At 37.8% G+C, this 25,296-nt stretch overlaps 1 protein-coding gene across 1 annotated transcript; it reads right to left on the bottom strand.

The window, feature by feature from the left end:
- Positions 1–13,931: 13,931 nt before the first annotated feature.
- Positions 13,932–17,178, bottom strand: LOC140169057 (uncharacterized). Its single transcript, XM_072192338.1, has 2 exons — positions 17,065–17,178; positions 13,932–15,384 (listed from the first exon to the last, which is right to left on the bottom strand). The coding sequence occupies exons 1-2, from the start codon at positions 17,162–17,164 to the stop codon at positions 14,276–14,278; spliced, it is 1,209 nt and encodes a 402-aa protein (XP_072048439.1). The 5' UTR covers positions 17,165–17,178; the 3' UTR covers positions 13,932–14,275.
- Positions 17,179–25,296: the final 8,118 nt, after the last annotated feature.

Raw genomic sequence — 25,296 nt, 5'->3', positions numbered from 1 at the left:
AATTTAAATTACAAATGTGGGGGCAGTTTAAAGTCAAAAAGCCGCGCAATAAAATGTCCCCCCCCCTTTTGACGTGCCAAAGAATATCCCCCTTTGTATGCCAAAAATCTTTGCCACCCCCCCCCCCTTTGCCTTATCATATAATGCGAGCGCAGCGAGCAGGATATTTTGCATATTTGAACGTGTTCCTAATGTTATCCTACACCGTTTAGGGCGTAATATAAAACGTTGCCCAAAATATCAATCAATCAATCAATCTTTATTTCATTCAAAATACAACAAAACAATAACAGCAAAACAACACATTTGAATGAGGAGATGCTCAGAAGGCCAAAAAGGCCTGAACAAGCACCCCCTTAACCTTAGCCTAAGTTTCTTAATTTGTCTAATAAAAAACAATTACATACATACAAACACCCCCCCCACACACCCTCTTTCATACATTCATGTACATATAGAACGAACTAAGCAGGAAAAAAATGATGAATAAAGAACATGCAGAATATAAGTGTAAGACAAATTAGGATTTCATAACATTTGCTCACGTATATCGCACAATATCTGTGCCAACAATCGCTCCCCCAACTTTCGACTTGCCAAAAATAACTTGACCCCCCTTTCGACCTGCCAAAAATGCTTGCCCCTAACTTCCCGTCCCTATTGGCCTGCCAAAACATCTTTACATTTTACCCCCCCCCCCCCCCCCCTATAATTCACCACCGCGGGGGTACACATAATTATTGCTTGAATTAGTCTACAGATCCAAGAAGCAATATTGAATTAGTGAGAAAATGAAATCATCAATCAATAGTTGAAAAGGAGGGCTTCTTTAATAAATCATTAGTTTTTGCGAAGTTACAGGTAGAACGTCAGCGCATTAATTTTTGGATCAATTGGATCTGTAAAACAAAGGCAATTGGATGGCAAAATAGATAAAATAAATGACGTCAAATATCCCGGAAATTAAAAAAAGTGTGTAATTTTTAAAAGGCGCTATTTAAAAGTAGCACATTTTAATTTGTCCAAAGCGCTTTACATTGTGACCAGCTCCAACAAACATGACAAAACCCGGAACAAGTCACCAGTCATGTTTTTGAGTTATAGGCCTTTAAAGATGACATTCCCATAAAAAAAATCAAATTTGGGAATTCTTAATTTCATGTTATTTGACCTTGAACTGAGTGGGCTTTCAAATCCTTGAAAGTACTTATTAAAAAGGTATTTATTTAATCAATAATTGACAGTTTTAACTGAGTTTAAAAACTCAATTTTTCCAGGAAAATTTGTTGGCATTTTTGTCAGACCCCCACCCCCCTTAGGAGGGTCAAAAAATTTGAGGGCCCCCTTTTGCATCAGCCCCCCCTAACAAATGTTTGTGAACGGTCCCTAATCCTGTGTAAGGCAGGAAACTAATTAGCACATTACTATAACACTAGCAATTTTGCAAAAATATCAAGGTATCATTTACAAAATTATCCATATCTTGAAAAGAATTGATGCTATGTATATAATTTTGGTATCATTTTGAAGCTTATTGTCCCGTGCTTACATTTTTATTCAAATCATGAAATGTCAAAAATGTGACTTGTTCCTGGTTATGTCGGAATGGGTCACATTTATTCCGCAATCCCTAAGATATATCATATCACGTGGCTGCCAACAATAATGGTGCGGCATTACCTCCCTAAAGGGAGGGTAAAGCAGTGTTTTGATGTATAGAATTTACCCATACCCATGCATTACGTTATAATAACCATTTTCATCATGATCATCCGATTGATATGAGTCTTCAGACTCTAAGATGGCGTCCAGTAGTTCCTCGTGACTACCATACTGTTGCCCATCGATCACTAACATATCAGTACACGGTACCTTCTCAGTTGAAACGATTTTCTTGTAGAATTCTTGAAAATTGGTTTCGCGTTTCGTAGGGGAATGAGAAAGCTGTAATTCTGCAAAAGATTGTTCCACAAGAGTTACGGTAGCTTGTGTTTTTATTAAATGTTGGGGCTGTGAAGAGTCCTCGTTGTGTTCTTTCGAGTAAGCTGCAATGCCACGTCTTTCCTCAATATGGTCTGAATTCTCATTAGTTTGTTTTAATGGTCCCTGCTCCTTATGAATCGTGTCATAAAACTTGCAAAATCGTTGTTCACGTAGGCTCGTTGCTGCGCGTAGACCATCTGCTGTTGCATATGATGGCAGCACCGCATTGCGCAGATGCTGTTCACGCGAGGTCGTTGCTGCGTAGAGACCATCTGCTGTTGCATTTGATGGCAGCACCGCATTGCGCAGATGCTGTTCACGTGAGGTTGTTGCTGCGTAGGGACCATCTACTGTTGCATTTGATGGCAGCACCGCATTGTGCAGATGCTGTTCACGAGAGGTCGTTGCTGCGTAGGGACCATCTACTGTTGCATTTGATGGCAGCACAGCATTGCGCAGATGCTGTTCACGTGAGGTTGTTGCTGCGTAGGGATCATCTACTGTTGCATTTGATGGCAGCACCGCATTGCGCAGATGCTGTTCACGAGAGGTCGTTGCTGGGGCGGGGCCATCCGATGTTGCGACCAATGGAGATAATGTCTCACCAATCATCAATCTTGATTCATACACCCCATCGTTAGACATGTCTGCATATTCGAATTCCATGTATTCCGGTTGGTGCAGATATAATATGTCTTCGTTTCTCCATATTTGCGGCCTTGAAACATGTTCAATGTTTTTCTTCTTGAATATTTTCTGCAGGAACTTAACGAACTTTTTTGTGACGATCTTGAATCCGTGGTCTGTTTTGTCACAACCTGCAAGAACAATGTAAACAGAAAGATATAGATTTCTATTTGTTTCCACAACATGTTAATTTTCACTATCAGAGATGTCCCCCTTTAAATTTTAATGACGTAAATGAGGTTAGTATCAATGATATGCTACGGTTTTGCACAACATGCTGCACTAGCCTTGTTTGAATTGCAAACGATTCCATTGGAATAAAAACAAAGTTTCTAAAATTTCTGATTTTGAGTTTCTTCGAAATGATATGGATGAATGTAGCCAGAAATGGGATGTCAATTTTCACCACTCTTAAAACATAAAATTATGTGCCCGCCCCCCTGCCTATCAATTCTCTCCAAAATCACCTACTAAAACCACCTTCCTCTTGATCACTCCACAAATAATACCCTAACACCACTGCATTAGGCCTATACGGTATAGAACTAACAAAATTGGGTTATCGTCAATACTACCGTATCCCTACCCTAACCAGCAACAAACATTAGGAAATGAATTGGGAGAAAACCTACTGTTAATAAAATACCATGCTGAGCCACCAGCCTGGGTGGCTCACGCTCCAGTAGTTTCAGATGATTGAGCTCAGTAATACATCAAAGAATGTCTTCCAATTCATGAAAACAAATAGATAATCAGCTTATCGGATGGGAAGCTCAGAGGGAAGGTCTTGCTGCTCAGCGAGTGTTTGTAATTATCAGAAGGTTTCTCCAAATTCATTCTCTAATGAAAGTTATGAGTGCACCTGGAGCACGATGACTTCTACTCATTTTATTGAACGCGAAAATTTACTAACCGCTCTTGTGCATCGAGACTGTTCGATTTTGTTACACTAGTTCACCTGTAGCTGTGAGAGCAACTGATAGCAAAGCTATTTGACCCCTGATAACCCCTTTTGACCTTGGTTGACGGCACTTTATTTCGCACATATATTCTCCTTATATCAAGGATTCCACCCACCAAATTTGAACCCGATCGGACAAAGTTTGAAACTGAACCCTACGTGATGACCTTTGACCTCGGTTGACCTCGATTTTATTTCGCACATATATTCCCCTCATATCAAGCATTCCACCCACCAAATTTGAGCCCGATCGGACAAAGTTTGACATTTTAACCCTACGTGATGACCTTTGACCTCGATTTTATCTCAGAAATACATTTCCCTCGTATCAAGGATTCCACCTACCAAGTTTGAGCCCGATCGGACAAAGTTTGAAATTTGACCCCTCCATAATGACCTTTGACCTCGGTTGACCTCGATTTTATTTCAGGCATACATTCCCCTCGTATCAAGGATTCCACCCACAAAAATTTGAACCCAATCGGACAAAGTTTAAAATTTGACCCCTCCGTAATGACCTTTGACCTCCGTTGACCTCAATTTTATTTTGGTCATACATTCCCTCGTATCAAGGATTCCACCCACCAAGTTTGAGCCCGATCGGACAAAGTTTGAAATTTTGACCTTTGACCTTGACCTCCGATGACCTTCAAAACCACCCGGTCAACATGCTTTTCCCGATACCTATCCATATCCGAAATATCGAATCGATGCGTCGAAGCGCGGCGAAACGCGTAGCCGGACACACACACAGACAGACCCCCCCCGACTTCACTGGTTATTTTAGTATAGTAGAAATAAACCTTCCAACTTTAGCGTCATTTATTATAACCCCGCCGTATTGTCAATTCAAATATGGTAGCTCATTCATTACCCGGACATGTACCCCGGTCCACCTTTGCACACGCCACTGACAGTGGGCCAAAACTTTAAAATGGTCCCATCGTGTTGTAATGTATCTCAAATTGTTCCTCTCATCACAGGGAATAAAAAGGTAAATTGTCATATTTTTCTACGGTGCCGGCCTAGTTCAGGCAGGGGCGTAGCAAGCGGGGGGACAGGGTGGACGAGGTCAATGGGCCCCGAGAGTTCAGGGGGCCCGAGCACAAAAGCGAAAATTTAATATGGGCTGATAATGGAGAGCAGGGCCGGATTTTGGCCTACCATTGGGCCAGATGGGCCCGGATCCATGGCCCCAAAAATTGCCCTATGAATCTTTCTTTTAACTCCAATAACAGCATGTTTTTTGGCCAATATAGGGCAAAATTTTAAAATTTTCCGTGCTTCGTTCTGCATTCAAATGACAAAATTCGCATGTTGATCTGAGGCTAAAATAGTCTAAAAAAATTCCATGCGCTTTGCGCGCAAATGTACTAGTAACATCGGAACAAAATATGTATAGTCCCCCTCTATATTATATATACGAAAACCAAGACTTGGCCACTGACTTGAGTGCGCGAGTGCACATGCCTTCCGCACGAGAGTTCGGGCCTCCAAATTTTTGCTTGACCCAGGGCCCCCACACACCGACATCGCCTGGCTAATAATTACTTTGTCAGCAGAGATACTAAAATCAATACCCAGGATCGATACACATGAGTGTGCTATGCACGAGTTTGATATGAGAAGAAAATCTTGTAAATGATTTCGTATAAAGTTGCACTTGAATATATATTTTGAACAGATATGATAGTCGTTAGCTTGCGTTTTGAGAAAGAAGCTTGCGTCTTGAGTCAAAAACTGACAATAATTCTGATTTATATGTTCCGAATTATATAACGCAGTGTATAGGCCAATCGTGGAGGTAGTCTAAAAACATATGACCTGTGGCGTACCATGCTCGACTCACACACAGCGAGGTCAGTCACCGGGCCAATCGGGGCTATTGTCAGTAGCCTTAGTCAGATATCTTTCGGCCCATTATGCGACTCAAAACTATTAAACAGGTCGATACAAAATGGCCATGCGTGGCGGTGGATTCAACCTACCATGGCGATTTCTGCCATGAAGATATCGGGGCGATGACACTGTGCCCCATAAAGTAGATCCCGCCACACTGCTCCTTGTCCATGGGGCCCCTTATGCTCTTGCTACGCCCATGAGTTCAGGAGTTATAATGTCGAATAGGTCAAATACTCCCCTTATTCTAAGAATTTAGAAATCTCAAATATATACTTAATTCACAATTTTGGTGCAATTTGTATTGTCACGTCAGAGTTAATGCACCAAAGGCCAATAGAAATATGTAGGCTTACATTTGACCCTTGATTTCATCCGATTCCGAGGTTATATATTTCTCAAACAAATTAATTTCCTATTTGTCGAGATGAATAATTTGAAACAAGACGCGGTGGAATCGGTCCCGGGGAATCGGTGCATTTTGAAACGTGGCCTCTATGCATGAGATATTCGACCATTGACCTATTTACTATATACATGATTTAACTCCTGAACTAAGCACCCTGGTGCAATATAACAGTTGACTTCTTTATGCCTTTCAATGAGAGGAACAATTTGAGGTATATTACAATATTATAGAACAAATTATACATTTTGGCCATTGTGACCTTCGACCCCTCGTGGGAAGCATTGGGAAAAGAAAAAATGGAGCCAATTCTAGTTTTTTGAGGTGTTTGCCAACGTTCATTGGTTCCCATAAAAATAGCAACTAGCAGTCTAGCAAGACAAAATGCTAACTCAAATATCGCCACATAGCGCCCTGTACTATTATATGGGGTTTTTTCTGACTATATTATTGCTTTTCATTTGGCCGAAAAATAATTTTTAAAGTGAAAAGGTATAACTTAAAATGTTGCTCATTTCAACATCGAATTCGATCGGTTCATGTGCGTAATTAAATGACTGAGTGGTGTGGGTGGATCTAATACCTGTAAAAACAAGTATTCCTGAAAAAATTGGTGTCAGTTCCAATTTACAATGTAATTATTATTTGAATGTAATGTTAAAGAGAAGTTTTGCACTGTAGCGCTGACAAGAACATGAGTGGGTAGTTCATATATCATTAAATAGGCCCACATGTTTTGGCGCAACGTCAGCCTTCTATTCTTCAAATCTTTTCAGAGGGCGCACCACCAAATCACTCTACGATTTATGTAACAGTGAAATTCGGTTAAAATAGTCCACCGCTTATTTGAGCTTGTTGTGGCTTTATTTTCAAAAGATAATTGTCAAAATTCGCCCGTTTTCAGCTCATTTGCTTCTGGCAAGTGTCTACATGAAGGAATCCTCTGAGAAAAAATCCCAATATTATATTTCAGAGGTGAAGTTTTGGCGCAAATTTGAACAACGTCCGGTTTCAAAAATGAGTGATTTTTTAGGTTTAAATTTGAAATGGAGCCTTGATCTTTGGTTCGAGTTGTATTTTTTCCTGAATGTATTTTATACTTTCTCTCCCCCACCAGCTCCAAGTACAGATAAAATACAAAAAGCTGAAAAAGAAAAAAAAAAAAGATGTGGACACCGTCGGCTTCCCCGTGTATTATCGGCCGGTGCCATTATCACGTGACTGTAGAGAAAATGCTGTTGCCACCAGATATAGGCTAATTAAAACGGCGTATTACTATCAAGACTTATGTGTGAAAGCTGTCCTCAGATCGATGCAGGTGGTGTATGACGTGCATTCCCTAAATTCAGTAAACTTTCATCGTCAACCGTGTAATTGAATGGGATTATTTTGAAATTTTAAAACGCTTGAAATATCACAAACAAATAGGCCTATGTTGATAAATAATATAAATACAAGCTAAAACCGTTGGGGTTCGATAATGAACCCCACAAAACTAACCGAGTATATGGAAAATGCCATACGGCCGAGCGGTTTCACGAGTTGCCGGCTCGATCATGTCATCCGCCGCCTGGATCGATGCGTGAAGTTTCCAGTCCATCACACTACGTGCTCTATATATTAGTCCATGTCGATCATTATCAAGACAGAGATTGCGTCTGATGACGTCATCTGTCAAAGTTGTTGATGATGAACCGGCGGTAACGGCGTCTTATTTTAAGCTTATTGTTAATTTTGCACCTTCAAACCGTACAAACCATCTCAAAAGTTAGGTCTTTATAGTAGGAAACTTTCTTTAGCGGGGGCACCATGTCAACAATGCCTAGAAAAGTTGCTTTTGCCTTGTAAAGTACGTAATTTTTCGGCATTTCCTGGTATCAGGTCGATTCGGCCCAAACCAATTCGTCCACAGTTGACTTGGCCATATGCCAATTCATGCATTGGCCCCAAGCTAAGTCAGCCACAAACCAATTCGATATCGACCAGAAGGGATAAACGATTTAATATGTTAATGAATATATGTGACCGTCCATCGTGTTTAGAAAATATATCATAAGCTTTAAAATGAAAAATCATTTGACTCCAAACGATTTCCAGAAGTAAAAAACAAGGGGGTTAAGTGCACAACGTACAAAAAGTGACTATATCTCATTAACCGATGATCCTACAGATATGCGACCACTGACTTTTCTGTTCCTTTTGACATATGGCACGACTCTCTAAGATATTTTTTTTTTTGTTCCTTATGACTAAGGGAAAAGTTTGACATATCTCACGACTCTGTAGGAAATGATGTACATCATCATCATCATACATCATCATTTTATTTTCATACAAATCGACATACAAAATATATATAAAAGACAACATTTGAATGAGGAGATGCTCAAAAGGCCTGAAGCGAGCACCCCCTTACACTGCCTTAAGTTACAACATACAATTACACAAAGCTAACAAATAAAAGAAAGAGGAGAAGAACATGCAAAGAAAGAAGCAATATAAATATTTATAACATTTCATATAGACATTCCACAGTTCACAGAAGAAATTGATAGTTGGGGTGGGGATGGGTGAGGTCATTAAATAATGCCTAAATATTAGATGTAATTTTTATTAGACTTTTCTTTATTTGTAACTTAAACTGGTTTACTGATTTTGCCATCTTTATATATTTATCAGTAATATTCCATTTCCTAGGACCGGCAGCTCACCGGAAGCCCGTGTTGTGAGGGCCACAATAACTGCGGCTACGTACCCGGGCTACGTATAGATACGCGAACGCTGACTTTTTTTGTTCTTTATGACCTGAGGAAAAGTTCGACACATCACACGACTCTTTAGGATATTTGGTTTAAAAGATAGAGGGTTAAGTGCACAAAGTACAACGAATTGGTTTGTGACCGAATGCAACACATCAAGGCATCTAAATATACAGATTTGGTGTAAAAACAACGGTTATGGAGAAAATCACGAAATAGTTTTGGCCAACTTTTTTTGTACATTAATATACAGGGTTCGAATTAGCATGTGGGCGAATTGGTTTGGGGCTGAATTGACGAATAGTATTGATATCGATATTGATATTTTTACCCACGTGATATTTCGATATGATGATTCGAATTGTCACGTGATCGTCAAACCTGTACTAAAGGTGTCAGTTCTGCAGGAACTGACACAAAAACGACTTTGGCGACACTGTTCTCATAGTACTTGATCTGATCACACATGCAGTGCATGTCAATCATCAAAGATACTTACTGATAACGTCTTCTTCTTTTTCCAAGATGCTTCTAAGATCTTCCAGACCAATATTAGAAACACATTCCGTTAAAGATCGATGTGTATCCGAGGTGGGAACAGAGATTCTATCCGTGTAGATGCCCTCACTGATAGGACCAGCATAATAGGCCATGTTGTGTCGATGACAAGGAACATAATTTGAAATAAAATGTTAAATGGTATGATTTACAGGGTTCTGATACTATAAGTACAGGGGACTTTCCAAATAAGTTGGGGTGACCTGTGGGCGGGCCTGTGGGAGATTGCATCAAAACAAAAACAAAAACTGAACTAACATTTCTGTGTGTGACCCAAATAGCGGGCTTTCAGCTCGTCAGTAATATTAATGTCCTTTGTGCAGGTATTGTGTCCTGTTTGTCAAAAACTACTGAACCATTATTATTGCAACATATTTTTCATTTGGATAGCAACTTATACTTAGTATCCAAAAAACTTCTGATCCCGGTGTCACACAAAAGTGCTACCCACCTACGTCCGACAACTTCTGAAATGCAACGGAGGCAATCAGTTTTATGGTGCACTACTACAGAAACAAACCTATTCCGTATAGTTAACATGGTTAATGTTAACGAGATTTATGCTTTCAATATATCCTGCACAAAGATAAAGAGAAGAACAACACTACTCTTTCTTACACAAACATTCCATTTTTGTAGCTGCATACGGTTTCACTTACCATGTGTGTTGTGTATTGATTGGTATGGCGCTGTATCCAAATGAAAAATCTACGACGGTGCTGCAGTTTGCATGGATACCTCCTCTACTCGTATAACCATGATTACTCTAATAACTCTGGTAATTCATAGTCTTCCGGATGGTCCGACTGAAACTTGCTTGGGAAATGCTGCGAAGGGGGTTGCGTCTTGAGCTGCTGATCTTTGGGTCTAATTGCAACGCATGCCTAACTCTAGCAATGGTTACTTGTAGTAGTTAGTAGTAATGTTTATTTTATTTCATATCGCAGCCCTGAGGCTGAATTACATGGAAACTTACAATTTTAAAACACATCAAAAATATATGATATTATATGCAATCAAAATTACAATATTGCTCTTGACACATTTCAAAACACAATTTATCACACAGCAGTAAATAAGTCATGCAAATAAAAATTATAAAAGGGGTAAAATTTCATAAAAGTCAACACAATGGCATATAAAAACAATGATACTTGTGGTCAGCAGTTCAGTTGCTTTAATAAGTAACATTGCTTTTCACAATTCATTCTACTTTCAAACATGTACACTGTCTCAAAAAGTAGGTCTAAGTAATAGGAACACTTTCTTTCCTGAGGGTATACCATATCAAAAAATTGAAGTTGCATTTTACCTTATAAAAGTACCGACATCGTTTGCCATTTTCTGCAATTCCTTTTCTCCAATGAAGGCGCCAGATGAATCAACCTTTCTTTTACGCGCTCACTGGCTGTGAGGAGTTGATAGTCAGAAGCGAACTAGTATCTTTATCTCTAGCTTGATTATCACAGAGTGATTCAAAATGAAGTAAACTCATGTTTGTAGCGCTTTTGTACAAAATCTAGACGGAATCTGCTGTAAATGAAAATATTATTGAACAGAACAATAATTCAGAAGATCCTGACCGTCTAAATTAAAAAAGAACTGTTGTATTTGCTTTCTGCAAACTCGAGTCATACACATTTGAAAAATCCACCACTTTGGTCGCTACACACGGTTTCTCTTCCCAAGCATGTAGTCAAGATCATGGTAGTGTGTTGACTGCATGAGATTCAAATGCAAAATAAAGTTGTGTGACAGGAGTGGCTTGATCAATAATGCCTAGCGGGTTATATTATTGCCTAAAGACGGCCCTCAAGAGTTTTTTTTTTTTCAATTTCAATTTCATGTTGCACTGCTGAGCCAATGGCACTTCTATTATGACGACAAATTTTCATTTTGGTCGCTGCACACGCTTTCTCTTCCCAAGCATGTAGTCATGATCATGGTACATTGTAGTGTGTTGACTGCATGAGATTCAAATGCAAAATAAAGTTGTATGACAGGAGTGGTTTCGATCAATAATGCCTAAAGACGGGCCACAAGAGGTTTTTTTAATTTTTCAATTTCAATTTCATGTTGCACTGAAATTTCAGGCTCCGGACGACCGGGAACTGCTGGATCACAAGTAACCATTGCTAAAGTTAGGCATGCGTTTCAATTAGACCCAAAGATCAGCAGTTCAAGACGCAACCCCCTTCGCAGCATTTCCCAAGCAAGTTTCAGCCAGACCATCCAGAAGACTATGAATTACACGAGTTACGCAAACTGCAGCACCGTCGTAGATTTTTCATTTGGATACAGCGCCATACCAATCAATACACAACACGCATGGTAAGTGAAACCGTATGCAGCTACAATAAAAATTCCCTCTAAAAGGGAAAGCCAGCCTCAATGTAGAAGAGGTCTTGTAATTAGTTTTGGTCAATGTGAAAGGCATTTATAGGATCACGGCTTACTACATCCATGTTACATGACAGTCCACCAAACCATTAACTCCTAATCTCCTGTCAACTCTTTAATTCATTATTGTTCATTATTATTAATTCATTATTGTTCTCTAAATTCTTCTGTTCTGGTTTTATTTGTCTTTTCAGCTTTTTACCCACGATATTTCAATTTCCAATTTTTTAATACCATAACTTACGAACTCAATTTCTTCGCTTAGGAATGTCCGATTTTATTGGGGAAAACGGCGTTGTGGAGCAAAATAGCTCTTTATGTGAAAGCCTCCAAATTTATAAGCTGTCCAAAAGATGTCTGTTTTTGACATGATACACCATATTTCTTAAAGACCCATTCAGTGATCCCAGTGCAAGAGTAAAAAAATTAAAATTGTTTATAAATTGTTTAAAAGAGAAGGATAGGCCTAAGTCATTCAAATTGTCATTTGGTATTTTTGAAATGCCAAATTTGGCAAAAAATGAAGAAAACAGCAGTACTGACGAAGTTCAAGCCCCGCCATTCAAATACTTAGTAGCTAATTTTAGATACTGTCAGTATCTAAAAATACAGATTCGTGTAAAATGTCTTATTTTGTCTTAAATAGGCCTACACGGCTTTTGGCTGAACTATTCGCAGACTTAGCACATCTATGTAATAACAAAGGTACGGTACCAAAATTTTGATGATTTTTACGATCGTCCGGATGAGCAAATCACTGAATGGGCCTTTAATATTAATAATAGATAAGCTGCCTTTAAAAATATTATTGACAATGTTGAGAGTAGGAATTACCTTGAAAAATGTCTCAAAAATACAACATGCCAGTTATATTCCGGTCTGAAACGATCAGACAATATTTTAAACATTAATAACATCATAAACCCAAATTGTGAAAAATCACCCGGGTAGATTTTTGGCTATTTCTCCATTTACGATCCTGCCCAAAAGTGTCTGCTTTCGATATACCACGTCACAAATACTACACTGCACTGACTGCAGGTTTTAGTTAAAAGGGCATTTCGTGATCCACAGCATCATCCCCTAACTTTTCTCAAAAAAGTTGAGATTTTTATATCACTGGAAACCTCTGGCTACATAATGTTTATGTACAAAATATTTTTGCAGATTAATTCGTTAGCAAAGTAATCGTGAAATTTGAATTTCGTTCTGGTATACCCGAACAAAATTGCAACACATTGTGTACACATAACCATGCATAACTCGTAAAGGCAAAATCGGAATCAACTGAAATTTTTAGAATAAGCTTTTTTGTGGATATCTACTGAAAAATGTCATAAAAAGAGGATGCTAGGATCACGAAATACTCCTTAAATTCGCCATATAACATAATATAAACTCACCTTACATGTACATTTTTTATTTTAAAATAATTTGATATTAATTCGCAATGTATAGTTTACTATATGATAGATGGTGGCAAGAACATTTATAAAGGACTGATTACTCACTGCAATCTTCACTCTTGTGTGTCTTGACTGTAAGTTTATGAATCAAATAAAAAGATAGAAAGTAGCTTCACCTACGTTATGTGTCATTTTATTTATAACATAGAAGTTATTAAATTAATAAAGTAAGACAATTTATTTATATATAAGTGCATGTCAAATGGGTACATTGTTCAATACTATAGGCCTACATGCATAAATTATGCCCATATTATAGCTAGGCCCTAAAAACTTTATTTTGCATCGGATTTTTCCCGTTGAAAAGGCAAAACTGATGTTCATGATAGCAACTATTTCATCAATAGTATTTTGAGTCATTTTTATCCATAAAACGACACAGGATATGATAGATAATTACTTTGACATCAATATGGTCCATATGATGAAGATTTTGATTCTTAGATCTGTTATCAACATGATATCACGCTGTTCAGTGGTCAAGGACCCCGGGTCAAAGACACTGAAATGACATACTTTTCTTCTGCTGACCATATGATGCTGTATATTAACTATTATTGTTACATTTTAGGCCTATACCTAAAACTTTTAAAGTCATATTAATTCAAACTTTGGTAATACTCACTCGTTTTCATTCGTTGAAACGGCAAAACATACTTACTTTTCCTTACACATCGAATTAAAATATTTAAAAAAAATTCAACCACAAAAGTTTTAACAAAAAGTCATTCCAATACCAATAAAAATTAATCTCTTGAGCAAACTGACCCCATCCCAGAAACAGGTACCAGCCCGATGGGCTGGCGAAAATGGTTGGTTTTGTTCAAATAAGTACAACTCGGGTTTGGTGTAAGCAAATACAGCAATTCTCTTTTAATTTAGACGTTAAGAATCTGCTCTATTCAGTGATATTTTCATTGATACCGGATTCTTTCTGGATTTCGTACAAAAACGCCACAAACATGAGTTTACTTCATTTTGAATCATCCTGTTGGTATCTAGCAACTGTTGACTAACAAATTGCGTGAAATTTTACAAAAGTTTTTACAATGAAGTTCGGTACATTTTCAATAAACTTCGTAAATTAGTCAACCACGCTGTGTAAGTTTCAACAACATTTTTTTTCACAGTGAATGGTCAAAATCAGTTAAGTTAATTAACCATAGCCATGCATTCCGAATTCATAAATTTTTAGATTGTCAGTTGAAGATGGCTCTTGAGCTCCGAAGTTCGAACACGTGTTCACAATCTCCTCATTATGTTGTTCAGTACTAACATTATCACCATAAGGTGTCGATTTAATCTTGGTGTACAGCCTATGGATACTACTTTCTCGATTTGTCATGGAAAGCAAACCGTGTAATGCTGTGTCACCTTGACCAGCTGTAACCTTTGTTGTAGTTTTACTTGGTGAGATGGTGATGTCATCATTTACGGAGGTGGCATCGCTTACGGCGGCTGCATCATTTACGGAGATCTCGGGAACACCTGGACGTTCGTTGCCCTCACAACGGTCTTTGCTATCAGACGCATGTGCGTTATTGGTGTCATTGATTGCATCGTAAAGTGACAGAATATTCCCTTCACGTGACATACATGTACTCTGTCTATGAGTTGACGACACTTCTTCAGAAGGATCTGTGGCACGTATAGTCATGTCATGTAAGTACTCCGTAGCTTCAAAACCATCATCGTCGTTGTATTCTTTTTGAGACGATGTTGAAACATAGCATGGAGTAGATTCGGTGGGTTTTGGACGTTCAGGGAGAGATGGTGGAATTGATGATGCTTCTTTACTTGAATAACCGGAGACGCTGGTTTTAGGCCTACTGCTGTTTGGTATGCCAAACATGTTGACATATATCCTATCGTCATAGATATCCATTTCATCATCAGACGACGACATAGACTGGTGGTGAATTAAAGGAAGGGGAGGAATATCCGGTCTAGATGATGATTCATACATTTCTAAAAATACATTTTCATACTCATCATTTTGGTCATCGTTGTCGTCATTGAATGCCCTCTGATGATGACTATACTTAAAGTCCTGTAGGGAAGCGTTGTTTCTGGTCTCAAATTCGTAAGTTCTATATACTCCAAATGGTGCTTGATTTGTACATTCATTTGATTTAGAAATTTTCTTTCTGAAGATTTTGCCAAGAAACCATTCCAGTTTCTTTCCACCTTTTGTTTTCTCTTTTAACTTGTATACGTCTCCATTCTTAGTAATGATCTCAAATCCAGCCTTTGTTTTCTTGCAGGCTGTAAAAAAAAATAATAATAATGAACAAATGATGTAAAAAATGGTATGTTGTAACAATTAGTAACACTAGGATCCACAACATGCTCATCTATCAGGTTACTGGGCACAGTTCTTAACCCCCAATACATTTGTGCACTCATTGAATGACCTTTGAAAATTTGGGTACAAAAATTCATACTCTACAATTTGAGGTCAAATTTTGCACTATGATTATGTAATTGAGGTTATTGGATCACATTGGGATTAGGTTATTGTGGTCCATAGTGTAAATTATACTGCTTGTTCATATCAGCGCTATCAGGTTATTTTCTGTTAGGTGCTTTCAGGTTATTTTATTTTAGGCGCTTTATAAATCTCTGTTTATTAAATTCAAATTAATTTTGATATAGGCCTACTGGCTACGGCCTGAATAAAGTTGGCAACTTATTTGGGGTTTTTTATAAAGTATTGGCATTATTCTTATATATAGACCTACTGCTTCTTTATTTCCACGTGTTTTAAATTGTAAACAAACAACTTATTATTCCGCTATTTAAACTTTCACGTGTTCAAGATAAAGATAACTTTAAACATGCTTAAATCCACCAATTATAATCTGAGACTAAATTAAAAAGTCTGGCTTGCGTCTGACGTCATTGTCAATCAAACTCCCCACGACCCTTGATTGGTTAGTATATTGCTTCAACCTAGAAGTACAATCCAAATCTGTGGCATCGGGGATCGATGTTTTGCGTTACACGCTCAGTGTGGTGCGCTCCCAATCCCCGCACTCCGTGCATCCGCGGGTATTCATGCTTGTCGGTGAACTTTAAAAACACCCCCTTTTGCATCTCATTTCGCGAAGTTTTTAGGGGAAAAATCACCCCTTTTTTTAGCGATTTCGCGAATTATTTGCCCTTCGAAAATACCCCTATTTTCGCTAAAACACGAACGATATTTCTAATATGCCCTTTTCTGGCAAAAACGCGTAGGCTGCTCGATGAAAATACCCTTTTTTCAATTTCGCGAACACAAAAAAACACCCCTTTTTTGTGTGTTTCGCGAATCGCGTTTCTTCATCTGAAAACACCCCTTATTTCGCGAAATTTTCGACGAGCATGAATACCCGCGGATGCACGGAGTGCGGGGACCGGGGTGCGCTCGGCAAGTACAAATCGCAATGGCGGGCCAAAGAAGCATTCCACTGAAATAATTATTCTCATACCTTCAGTTTTCGAGGTCTTATTTTATCTATTTACTTTGTACTTCTGAGTTGACGGACTATATAGCGCGTAAAAGGAACTTGTTTTATCATTGTGCAAAAGGCAAAATGCACATTTTCTAGGCATTTTGTCATGTCGTCTTCAGGAGAGATAATTTCTATTACTGAGATACAATGTTTGAGATGGTTGTGTGTATATTGCAGGTGCAAAATTAACCATAAGCCATACTGTTTTACCGCTGCGTTAAGAAATTTCAATCATACAACAACTTGTAAACAAATCTTTAATGTTTGACACATGACGTCAGACGCAGGCTTTTTAATTAAGTCTCCGATTTTATAGCTGGGAAGAAAGTATAGAACTACAAAATAAGGAAGTACATTATCGCGTAAAAAAATTAAATATAACACGTTTGGTTTGTCAATTTAACGTGATATTTTACGAGTAGAAGAATTGATTGTTTACAATAAAACGTACCTCTAATTTCGCTCTCTCTTAAGATATCTTTCAGATCTAAATCCGTTTTGGAGCTGGCGTTATTTGTTGAAATATCACCGCTAACATATGCTGAAGCCATGATATATATACAATTATTGCATTTAGTTGTTGTAGTTTTCCTTTCGTTGTGTAGTATAATCTTGGTTATACTATGATAGTTATATTTTCGTAATATTGGAATTTCCCTTTTCGTATGACACCATTAGGGGTCAATGTAAGTTCACTTTCAAAAGAAACCCAATGACCCATAAACATTTTAGTGAATGTGAAAAACATAGCAAATACCGGATTGTATTGTGTAATTAATTATAGGTTAATGAATGCGTCTTACTTGTTGAGAGTGAAATTGTACAAAATATAATAATGCACGCGTACTGAGATGTTTATGCGTCTAATGCACGAGCCCCGAAGGGGGAGTGCATTAGACGCATCAACATCTCAATACAAGTGCATTATTTTGTAAAATTTCTCGAGCAACAAGTAATGTGCATTTATTAACTTATTTCATACTCGAGAAAAAAAGCCGTGATTTTTGCTAATTTTATAACAAAGTTGTCACTAAAAATGTCGGAAAATACGAGCAAATATAAATGCGTCAACCCACCAGGAAAATGAATCAATCCTACGCGATGCGAACGCGCGCGAAAGCACTGCGCGTAGTACGCGGACTGCGCGCCCGTGCAATTATACAATATTAATGCACTAAGCGTATTTTTCTAACGGCTTTTCTGATTGGCCTATATGGTTCTAAGAGTGTATGTAGACAAAATGAGACATATTACATGAATCTGTAATTTCTCTACCCAAGTAGAAAAGGTTACATGTATTATTGAATGTGGCTTGACCATTGACCTTTGCCACGTTTCTGACCATAGCTCTTAAACCTAAGGTCGCAGATGGGGCAACCTATACCTTTTTGGATTCCTTATGACTCAGGGAGTAGGTTAATTTGGTATACTTTTAAAAAGAATTGGGATAATTTGAACGTAAATAACATAAAAACATACTTTTAGATTGATCTATATATCTGTTTACCAATTGAGAAATGAAGTATTGATTTGAAACGGGATATACCATTATTTCCATATGGATGGCGTCCCGCCTCGTTGTTTCACTTAAACTAAAGGTACTCGTATCTACGGTTCCAGTGGGCACATGTTAGGCTTTCGACCCTGTATTAACATAGGTGTGCCCACTGGGAAGTTACTAGTAACAAGAATTTGTCTTCAAAAAGACAAAGTTTTGTCAAGTGTATAGTACTTTGAGCTACTTTGGTCTAACTTTCAATATTCATATATATACTAACCTACTCTGAGAAGTAATTCATTGGTAGAGCACCAGCGTAGTCACCTTCGGAGCCCTATTTCACCCTTATACAGATGAGCACTCCATTATAATGCCTCTTTGAAGGTGTCTTGGGAAGTATTTCTTGAATTGCATATCTCCTTGTCTTTGGGTAGGCATCAATCAATTTGTATTGGTTATGTTCGCCCAACATGTGAATATGCAGCCCCTGTCTGGCATGGTAGTATTACCAACGACCAGGCACATCAATTAGAGCGCATTCAAAAGATGGCTTGCCGCATTATCCTTGGTGCTAATTACTCATCCTACACAGATTCCCTTGATCAGTTGGAACTCCAAACCTTGAATGATAGAAGACTACATCTCTGTACACAGTTTGCTCAAAAATGTATCGAATCTGATAGGTACTCAGAATGGTTTCCACACAATATGAGGACCCACAATATGACCCTTAGACAGTTCAGTAACTATCAGGTCCCCAGAACCAAAACAAAAAGATATGGGAACAGCTCAATACCCTATCTCACTCATCTACTTAATTAGTGCATCTCATCATGTTCATATTCAGCTGGTGTGTTTAACTGTAATTACATGACAGCATTTTTATCTTGATGTATCCAATTTGTCCCTTATAATTTAGCTGGTCCAATTTATGTGCAATATTTTGTTATGTTATTTATTAATTACTGCTTTATAAAAATAAATTCTTTAGAGCATCTGTGGTGTGTGGGGGTGTGTGTATATGGAGGGCTGATAGTTAGGGTGTGGGTGTATGTAATGTGTGTGTGGAGATATAGGGGTGTGTGAGCTGTATGAGTGTGAGTGTGAGATTTTGCCTCAACAAGTGCAATTAATTTCTTTGAGTAATTTTATGGTGTTTTTATGTATATTTTATATGTGTTTTTTATGTCTTTTAATGTAAACAATGCAAATGTAATATCTCATGTAATTTGGCCTACGGGCCACGAATTTGAAATAAATTTAATCTGAATCTGAATCTAATGTGTTTCAGGAGCACTGCATGTCAAATTATTTTGTTGAATAGTTTTATATACAGATGCTAGATGCCGTATCACTAAAGTAAACAATACACATGCATTGTAGTCTTCCTAGCTTTTGTCACGGATATTTGTCGCATATCCCAGCTTTTTTAACACCAATTATATTATTTCGTAACAGAAAATATAATTAAACATTGGATATGTTTATACAAACATTGCTTGGTTATAACAAGAGTCAATAAACATTCAATTAACTATACACCAATCCGAGAAGCGTTTACTGTATTTGGCCCTCTATTGACGGTAACACAGATGTACCAGAGCGGGAGATTTAATTCGTAATTCAATACTTATGATCGTGTATTGAATATCACTGTTGTGTACAATTCCCGGATACAATTCTGTGTAGCACGCAATAAATAATGGGTGGAAGGTGGAACCCCCGACCTCGGGACACCGCAGTTTTACATCGGGGACACCGCAGTAATGGCGAAGTCGGATTGGTGTATAGCGAATCGACTTAATTTTGTGCACTGTAGTTATTTTCTGAAGTAAATCGCCTATTGCAGCTTGCTGAATAGGTTTCTATACAGATGATAAGGCCATATGCCTATAATCACTAAGTAAATAAATTATAGCTTATATTATTATACTGACCATAGTGAGCTTTTATTAACCAATCAGTTATGTGCATTGTCAGAATGTGATGGCTGTAAACCAATTGCAAACATGTTGAATAAAAAAGGCTAAAAATTTCCTACACTGAGTAGTCTCACTGCAAGATTAAATGTGCAAATTATCCTTTTCATGGGGAGTAGGATTAGATAAAGGTATACAAATGGGGGTATGAGATATTAGGAATTATTTCCTAGCCTCTTAACCACAGGGTTGGTGGGCTACAATAACTATTCAAGACACGGGACATGTAAGGGATAAACTGTGCATATGAGATGTGGGGCAAGTGCCATTAACGTTCACTGGCGTGAACAATTAAACAATAAAGGGTACATAACACTAAATAGCTTTCCATTGACTTTACGTGCAAAATAGGGGTCACGTTTTAGGCCATAAGTCGAGTTACCTCTAGCTTTGAAATATATATTTGATATCATCTTAATCAGAACAAAATTTTGCATAACATATCTGAAAATGACACAACATTTTAGGTCTACTTTTTGAGAAAATTAGCGCTATATAAAAAGGCCCGATTTTCCCGTGTTTACGTCCGACTGCTAACCGCGTTTTGACCTCGTGTGTTCATGCGCTCATTATCGTAAACATCACTCAAATTTTTGCGTTTTCTTTTCAAATTAGTAGAGATCACATTCACATGTTCTAGTAAAACACGATTTTCAACACTAAAATTGTAAATATTGCACCAATTTTGCACAATTTGTATGCAAAGTTGGGACTATAGTCGTGATAAACTTTTACCGGAAACCGCTTCACAGGCGGATTTAGTGGTATGAACCCTAAAGACTCCCCAAGAAAATCACGTGCGTCTGCCTGACATTTATGAGGGCGCTATTGCTTTTGGTGAATTTACTGCTATTTGTGGCTACACCAGACGTTGTAGGCTTAGATTATATCACTAATTGAAGCAGTAATAATGGTGTGTCAGATCTTTGGAACTGTCGGAATTCTAGAATTCCGACGGGTGTCAAAATTCTGGAATTACGACAGCTGTCAAAAAGCTGGAATAATTTTGTAACGTCGGGTTCATGCTATTTTCTTAATCAAAGTTTAAAGGGATACTCTGATAGGAAAAAACTCGACTAGCGTTTCTGGTTCAGTCAGCCCTAGGGCCAGCCCTATTAGTAACTAGGAGTTGCAGGAGGGTGGATTGGGGTGGGAGCATTCTCAGCAATCAGGTGTCTCCTATGCCGTACGGAACATATTGAAACGGGTACTACTATAGAAACTACTATACCGTCTACAGGCTAGGTAGAGTGGGGAGACTGGAATTCAGGCCAACTCGTTCAAGCAAATTTGTAATTTAAATATTAATGAATGAATGAACTTGAATATTAATGATGAAAGAAGAAAAAACAAGAATCGATTTCGTCCATTTTTTTAAATTATTATGAAAGTATGTAGAAAACACATTTCATAATGCTTCTGATTATTTGTCAGAAACCTGATCCGTCGGATTTCCAGAATTTTGCCAATTCCAAATTTTTGACAGGCTGTGTCAGAATCTTGGAATTGTCAAAATTCCAGAATTCCACATAAACTATAGCACGAATGGGTATCACGAATCGTTACAGTTAATTACAGTTAATATTCAAATATTCTTTTATACATATGATTTTTCAGTTTTTCCACTATCTTTATAATAAAATTGTCACTAAAATGTTGGAAAATTCGAGCAAACATAAATATAGTAGTAGTAGTACGGGGAGAACGCGCCCGTGTATTATATAAAGTATATAAGAGTATATGAACCCATTATTGAAACATTGATAGTGTAGACAAGCAAAAGGGCAAACAGTCATGCACAGCCACACAACATGCACAAGGGAGCAAGAGTTCCAGTGTTTCCACATCCACAGCACAAGTAGGGGAAAGAATAAAAAATCACAGAAGAAACAATGGTGTGACCATTGCGAAGGTTACATTACATTACATTACATTACATTACATTACATTACATTACATTACATTACATTACATTACATTACATTCCATGTTTTGGGAGCAGTATATGAGAAAGTGCGATTTGATGCAAAATGAAGATGGCGTCTGGTATTTGGTACACTTAGTCGAGTGGCATCAGATGCTGAACAAAGACTTGATCGTGCTGGATGGTACAAATGCAGGCAAGATAACAAATAGCCTGGAGCGAGTCCGTGTAAACACTTAAAGATGTAAACCATGATCTTGAAGGTGATGCGTTCACGAATCGGTAGCCAGTGAAGTTCTTGAAGGTAAGGTGTGGCATGATCTCGCTTCTGTGCACGGTGGATAAGCTTGGCCGCCCAGTTCTGTATGCGTTGTAGACGTAAATCTGAGCTGGTAGATCCAAATAAAAGTGCATTGCCATAATCCAATCTAGAAAGCACAAGTGCACGTACAACAAGATAGCATGTGTTGTGATCGAAGTGATACACTAGAAGTGCAGGAACTTGTCTAAGAAGCCTCATAAGGAAAGAATTACCTTCATGATTAGCCTATAGAAAATTGGTTGTGTTGGGGTGTTTAAGGAAGGCATTACCCGGGCATCACATATGTGCCAAGACTGCAAAAGCAAAGCGAAATGTACTCTACATCCATTAACGTTGCACCAAGACGGCCAGCAAACACCAATCATCGGAGCCAAAGTAAAGAAAAATAAGAAAAGGTCTGAACCAAAGAAAAATACTGATGAACTGCGTTCCCGGAGTCGTAGTCTCACCAACCAGAGATAGAAATCCAGCTGCACATATAGTGGTACCAGTCCATTCTAGTAAACTGGAAAAGCTGTACAAGTTGATGCCATGCTCGATGATGGGAGCAATGCAGTGCTTTGCACTGAAAGCTTGATGGAAAACTGGGAATAAGAGGCATAAAAACAAAACTACACATCAGGACAATAACAGGATGTGAGTAGGTAAATACAAGACACCTCAAAGGATTGGAAGTATTTGTGATCTTTATCAATAATGCTGTGGTCATGGTGATTGGTGAGAGAAAAATTCATGAAATTAGTTTGTGAATTGATAGTCTGGAGTGAGTGAATGTCCAAAAAATCTGCAAAAATGATGTATCAGAATGTTGCACTTGTGTTGATGACATCGTTGATGTTTATGATAAAAAGCAAGAGTCTAAAAATGAATCTTGGAGGGACCCCGCAGATAAATGTTTCAATTACAGAATATGTCATGTGTATTTCAACAAATTGTTGTCGGTTAGTTAGAATGAAATCAAAACGCAACCTGCCGTTGACCGCCGGTTCCGTCCAGTTTCCATTGTTTAGAATAATAGAAGCCGGGCCGACGGCCAACAGTCAGTCGAGTTTTGATTTCATCCTTTAGGTAATTAGTGAACTATTGTAGTGCAGTTCCACGGATTTCGTTGTGCTCTATTCAAGTGTAGTGATGATTAGACGGTAATCAGTGAACGTGGTAGGATTATGCTCTTGGATGGGAAACTTACAGTAAGCCAAAAAATTAAGGTACAAGTTACGTTCACCTCCTGTATATCCCAAACAAAGACAAATATGTCATAATTGGAACCAGAAGCCAATAGCCGCATCTTTTAGCTCGAATTTAAAACCTCACTTCGTTGAAATTGTTCAAGAAATAAAGTCACGCCGATCCCAAAACCCAAGGAAGATACCAATTTAAAAGTTGCAGTTTGCTGTATTAAATGCCCTATTGATTTGTACACAAAGTGTTCGTGAACAAGAGAACTAGCGCTGTGCTTCCATTAATTAACACGTTAAAACTAGCGTCGTGCTTTCATTGATTAGAACACAAAAGTGCAACTTTTGATTTCGTTTCTTCATTAGGTTTTAGATCACCTTTTCTTTAATTTTCAACCAATTTCAACAAATAATGTCTTAAATAAGAGCTAAAGAGTACAGGTATTGACTGTTTTAATTTTGACATATTTGTCTTTTTATTTAGGATATACAGGGGTGAACATAACTGGTACCTTAATTCTTTGGCTCACTGTATTTTGCCAGTTTGAGTTTAGTTGAAACAGTGTCATATTTTTGTTTTGGGTGAAGTCCACTCCTTAGATGTATTTAATTATATTTGTACTTGCTCAAGGAACATTTTGTAGCACAATTGTATGGGATTCTTTTTAATGGCCTAAAATGAGGCTATATCGCTTTTTCAGTCTTATTACCTAGCTGTAGGTATTGTAATCGTTCGGGTTCTTCCGCTGGCAACAAACCACTGTAATCTTCCCGTTTTCTTCCGCTGGCAACTAAGTGAAATTGCACATGTTTTTTTGTTACCCTTTGAGTATGAAACCCTGACTTGATGCTATGTAAGAATTATTTGACTAGTGAAGATATGGTTTGGCCTTTTTGAATCATTGTTTTTCTTAAGGAATGAATGTGTTTGTTAGTTTGTTACTGTAATTTGTTATTTAACCTAAGGCACTTAATTAGTTGAAAAGGTAATTAATGACCTGTTGTTTCTGCAAGCCCAGGAATGTATGTGTGGGAGGATTGATGGCTAATATGATTTTGGATGCAGTTAGTTGGAATTGAAAGGTTGTTGCAGCATATGGTTGCAGAATGTTGGTGATTGTGATAGGTGTTTACTATAGTATTATTGAGGGATTGACATGGTGACAAGAGTTTTGCGAGCTAATTACCTAGTTGGTGATATGTGTTTCAATTTTAGTATTGTTGTAGTTTGTGGTTGTAGCCTCGTTTTTGTGACATGGGTTGATTTGAGTGTAGAAGAGCATGGGTAGATTCAGTGGAAATTTAGTTACTGGGGTTTGAAATCTCATCCCCTGTGAGTGATGCTGAAGGTATGGATACACAGAGTTTGTTGGTTTAATATGTATTGAAACTGACAGAATATGAGAAGCAGTAATGGCATATTTATATAGGTTTTTTTTATTATTAATTTGATTTTTGATATGAACGATGCAGGTGTGTTAAAGGCACTCCTTAACAGTAATTGTAGTATAAATTTATGGGTTTAATATTATGTTTACTATTAAAAGTACTAGTATTAGGCTCTGGCTTATCTTTTGATTTTGATTTTGCACTCGTATTTTACAGACTCTGGTGGTATGTTTGGAAACAGGGGATTAATGAGCCAGGCTTTACAATGTTTAGCATTTATTTCTGTATGGTTATGTCCGACCTCTTTCTTTGTATTAATGAAAGTGTTCTCTGGCCTCTTTCTTTGTAATGAATGTGTTTTTGGCTTGATTAGTAATTCCAATGTTAGTACCG

Source organism: Amphiura filiformis, chromosome 14 (assembly GCF_039555335.1).
Source record: "Amphiura filiformis chromosome 14, Afil_fr2py, whole genome shotgun sequence".
Taxonomy (NCBI): Eukaryota; Metazoa; Echinodermata; class Ophiuroidea; order Amphilepidida; family Amphiuridae; genus Amphiura; species Amphiura filiformis.
Note: the sequence above shows the minus strand (reverse complement) of the source record. Positions and strands in the feature narration are given on the sequence as shown.